General features: G+C 49.8%; 1 protein-coding gene across 1 annotated transcript; it reads left to right on the top strand.

Annotated features, from left to right (window-relative positions):
- Positions 1 to 418: 418 nt before the first annotated feature.
- LOC131236515 (stearoyl-[acyl-carrier-protein] 9-desaturase 6, chloroplastic-like) lies at positions 419 to 2960 on the top strand. The gene is made up of 2 exons (XM_058233756.1): positions 419 to 1069; positions 2088 to 2960. The coding sequence occupies exons 1-2, from the start codon at positions 458 to 460 to the stop codon at positions 2652 to 2654; spliced, it is 1179 nt and encodes a 392-aa protein (XP_058089739.1). The 5' UTR covers positions 419 to 457; the 3' UTR covers positions 2655 to 2960.
- The last annotated feature ends 1465 nt before the right edge of the window (positions 2961 to 4425 follow it).

Here is a 4425-nt window from a genome sequence, read left to right on the forward strand (position 1 = left end):
CATGTTTGGGCGTGGTCCATGACATGAGGCTGAAGCCACCAAGCAGCCCATATATGTAATGTAGGTGAGGCAAGCACGAGATGGCGAGCACAAAGATCAGGCCAGATCGGTACATACTAATTACTGACGAGGCGGCTTCAATGGCTGCAATTGAGCAGTTGGGCGAAACCCATCCAATTAGTGGTTTGGATCAGCTGACTGGTGAAATTTTTTAGCATATGGTCCATCCACGGGTGGGCCTAGAAAAGGAATTTGTGCCACGTTTACCAAGCTTGGTGGTTGATATCAAACATAGATACTAGCGTCGATTAATCTTTCCTAGGTAAAAATAATTTAAAAGCACTATTGTAATTTAATAGAAGACCGAGGGTCATCCATTACTCTCACCTTTTATAAACAAAGGTTCCCTCTCCCCCGCAGAGTACGTACACACGCGCGCACACAACATCTGGGAGCCATGCAATCCTCAACCCTCTATCTCCATAAGCATCCCCAGCTGCCGGAATCCGGCCGGTTTCTGGCCAATCAAGTCAAGTTTCCGACAACCTGCGTCAGTTTCCGGCGACACCTAATCTCAGCTGTAGCGTCTCCGCCGGCCCCGACCCGGCACGTGATCACGCACTCAATGCCACCAGAGAAGGTCGAGCTGTTCAAATCGCTGGAAGGGTGGGCCACACAAGCGGTTCTACCCTTCCTGAAGCCGGTCGAGCAGTGCTGGCAGCCGCAGGATTTCTTGCCGGACCCGGCGTTGCCGACGGATCAGTTCCAAGAAGAGGTGCGGGCCCTACGGGCCCGATCAGCGGAATTGCCGGACGAGTACTTCGTGGTGCTGGTGGGCGACATGATCACGGAAGAGGCGTTGCCCACGTACCAAACCATGATCAACACGCTCGATGGAGTCCGGGACGAGACCGGCGCGAGCGCTGGTCCGTGGGCGGTGTGGACCCGGGCTTGGACGGCTGAGGAGAACCGGCACGGTGATCTGCTCGGGAAGTATCTCTACCTGTCGGGGCGTGTGGACATGCGCATGGTGGAACGCACCGTACAGTACCTCATTGGAGCCGGCATGGTGAGTTCGACGTTCCCTACGTTTGAGGGTAATTCAGTCATTTGCATGATTGCCTTGGGCAAAATAATGTGGGGCCCATCAGTCCAATGTTCTGGTCATTGGACAATGGCCCCCACTTAGCGCATCAGGTGATAATTCACGTGCTGATGCATCGTAGGCAACGTTCTTGTTCTGACGCACGGTTCCGATCTCGCGCACGCGTACATAGTCTCCTAACACGTGGCAAGTATGTATGTGCGTGAGAGATCTGAACCGAACATCAGCTCATCCCACCGTTCAGATTCAAGGCCTCAATCAGGAGGATACGATCATCAGGTGGGCTATAACGGTAGAAAACAAAGGAATAGATAAGAGAATGGTCCAAGTTCTATGTACAGTTATGGCCCACCTCACTGTCATATCAGAGTAGTATCGCCTGAATAGCAGATCCATTTACGCACATGTGGTTCTCGTTGCCACGTATGATGCGAGTCCACTCCGCGTCCTACCTCCGCTCGTCTCTTACCAGGAACGGGCAGATTTGTGTGGGGCCCACCGTGATATATCTATTTTTCTATGCCGTCAATTTCTTTTTTCAGATCATTTTAGGCTTGTTTGGTCCGTAGGATTAAATGGTATGGAATTGTGTTAGATGGAATTAATACTATTCCAATCTCATGTTTGGGATAAAATTTTTGTCATGGAAAAAACATTGGATTAATCAAAACCTCGCTGGAATTGTAATCAATAGACCAAATCCATCATCGATGTTCGTCACTTGAACACGTGTATAGCTACAATGTCACGTGTAAAGGGTATGTATGGACGAATGGCACGGAGAAAACGCATGCATCAATTTCGGCCATAAATTAAAATGATTTGCGAAAAGAGATGGACGGCGTGGATAAACAGATACATCACGGTGTGTTACAATTTCCAATGTGAGTTGTGTGAAAGGACAATAAGGTCAGTATACACATGATTTGATTAGAACGTGCGTCTCACACGCTTGGCTGCTTACACGTATGGACGGTTGCAGGACCCCGGCACGGAGAACAACCCGTACCTTGGATACGTCTACACATCGTTCCAAGAACGGGCGACCTTCATTTCACATGGCAACACGGCTCGCTTGGCCAAGGAGGGAGGGGACCCCATCTTAGCACGTGTGTGTGGCACGATCGCAGCCGACGAAAAGCGCCACGAGAACGCGTACTCGAAGATCGTTGAGAAGCTGCTTGAAGTGGACCCCACGGGCGCCATGATCGCGATTGAGGACATGATGCGGAAGAAGATCACAATGCCGGCCCACCTCATGCACGACGGGCGCGACCCACAGCTATTCGAGCACTTCTCGGCCGTGGCCCAGCGGCTCGGCGTCTACACTGCCAAGGATTACGCCGACATACTCGAATTCCTGGTTGGCCGGTGGAAGCTCGAGAAGCTCGAGGGGTTAACCGGCGCCGGACGGCGTGCGCAGGACTATGTCTGCGGGCTGGCTCCGAGGATACGCAAGCTGCAGGAGAGAGCCGATGAGCGGGCCCGGCAGGCGGGGCCCCACCACGCTCGGTTTAGCTGGATCTTTGATAGGGAGGTCACATTGTAGTAAGCACGTGTGCATGTGCACATGGATATGCACACGTGCATATGCATGGTTGGGGAAATGGCTAAGCAAATGAAAGTATGTATTTAGGTTTTATAAGCTGCAATGTAGATGGATTTTGGTAGGGACGCATGCAATCTTGTAATTCTTAATACCCAATTGAGGAGAGTGGGGGGTGTACAAAGGGGGCCCACGGTTCGGTGATCCAGATCATTGGTCTGTTGGGCCCCACTGTGATGGGTGATGCCACAAAAACCTTCTTAAATTTGAAGACCTTGGCTACAAATGTTGGGCTCCTTACAAGTTGAACATGGTTCGCCAGCATAGCCCTTTTGGAGATTTAAAAGATGGCGAGGAACTATGTTGAGAGCCTTGCTTCCCTGTTCACTCTTCCAAGAGTACATTTACAATTCCATTACAACTCAAACTACAGAGTACAAATGTTCTATTCTGGCTTTTACCAATGTATATGCAAACAGCACCCCATCCATAGGTCCGCAATTCAGAAGAGTTGGTTGCACCTAACAACTAATATGTCACACGTTCGGGTGGCAGCGTGCCCAGTGGTGCCACGCGTACGGGTGGCAGTTGGCCCGGAAACAGGTCTTGAGTCTGATGTGACTTGTCTGAGTCGACTGGGACTTGGTAGTACTTGATCGGTTCAATATACCGTGAGTCGCCCCCCAGACACCCTACCCTAAGACACCCTTGGCTCAGGCGAGTTGGGCCAATTCAGTGTGGAGTCAGGAGAGTTTGAGTAGAGACCGATTAACTCGAGTCAATCTAAGTCCTTGAGTCTGCCTGGCCCCAATAGAGGGAACTTGACCCTAGGGCTGGGCCAGGGCCGTCAGATATTTAAATGACCATTATCCTTGTCGAACCACATGGATCATTGAACATGAGTTGATTTGGAAGAGTGCTCTAAACTATGACAATTGCTCCCCAGTGGTACTATCCCATCCTTTTTATAATGGTCACTCACCCACTTGATGATAAGACCAGGCCAATGAGCTGAACTGAGCTGAGCCATTCGTCATTTACCTGGGTAGCCTGCGGGCCAAGTTTAGGAGTCAGGGCCTGGCCCATTGCCGCCCCGAAGCACCAGTCAGAGAAGAGGCCCTTTGCCATCCCAAAGCAAATCAGTCAGAGAAGAGGCCTATTGCCACCCTAAAAGCACACCACTGATAGAAGAGGAGATCCACGACGCTCACTAGAAGGGCCTAACCATCAGATGCCATAGCCCAAAAGTCAGGTGCGTCCACTCATCTGGTGGGCCATGCACATGTCCATTAAAAAACAATGACCAATGATCCTTAGCTTACACATGTGACCTACCAGCAGACTGGCCTGGTAAGGGCATGTGACTTCATTGATAATAACAATGGAAAAGCAACTCACAATGTTACACATCGATCTGTGAAACCAAACATTATCATGTGCATTAGCAATGGAACCTTGTCTTTGCCTGAAATCCGGTTGGTTTGGGCATGGCATCAGGTGGACCATAAAGTATGGAAGAAATGGATGGATAAAAAGGATCGACCATGGTTCACATTAGATGTACATGTTCGACTCCTTCATACCATATTTCCAATTATCCTAGGATCGGTTAACAGTCCGACAGGTGATTCTGCTATCGAAAGCAACTCATCAACACCAACTAAAACTTCCTCTCACAGTTCTGATGGGGGAGATGATGATTGAACTATCATGATCAAAAAAACTTCATTCCATATGCGTACCATTTAGGATATCCATACTCATTAATATCTGA

This window comes from Magnolia sinica, chromosome 2 (genome assembly GCF_029962835.1).
Source record: "Magnolia sinica isolate HGM2019 chromosome 2, MsV1, whole genome shotgun sequence".
Lineage (NCBI taxonomy): Eukaryota > Viridiplantae > Streptophyta > Magnoliopsida > Magnoliales > Magnoliaceae > Magnolia > Magnolia sinica.

What these genes read in the sequence shown, in the direction of transcription:
- LOC131236515 (XM_058233756.1), top strand. Translation starts at nt 458, where the DNA reads ATGCAATCCTCAACCCTCTATCTCCATAAGCATCCCCAGCTGCCGGAA. An exon ending in ACCTCATTGGAGCCGGCATG is followed by an intron (nt 1,070 to 2,087) that starts GTGAGTTCGACG and finishes GGACGGTTGCAG; the next exon opens with GACCCCGGCACGGAGAACAA.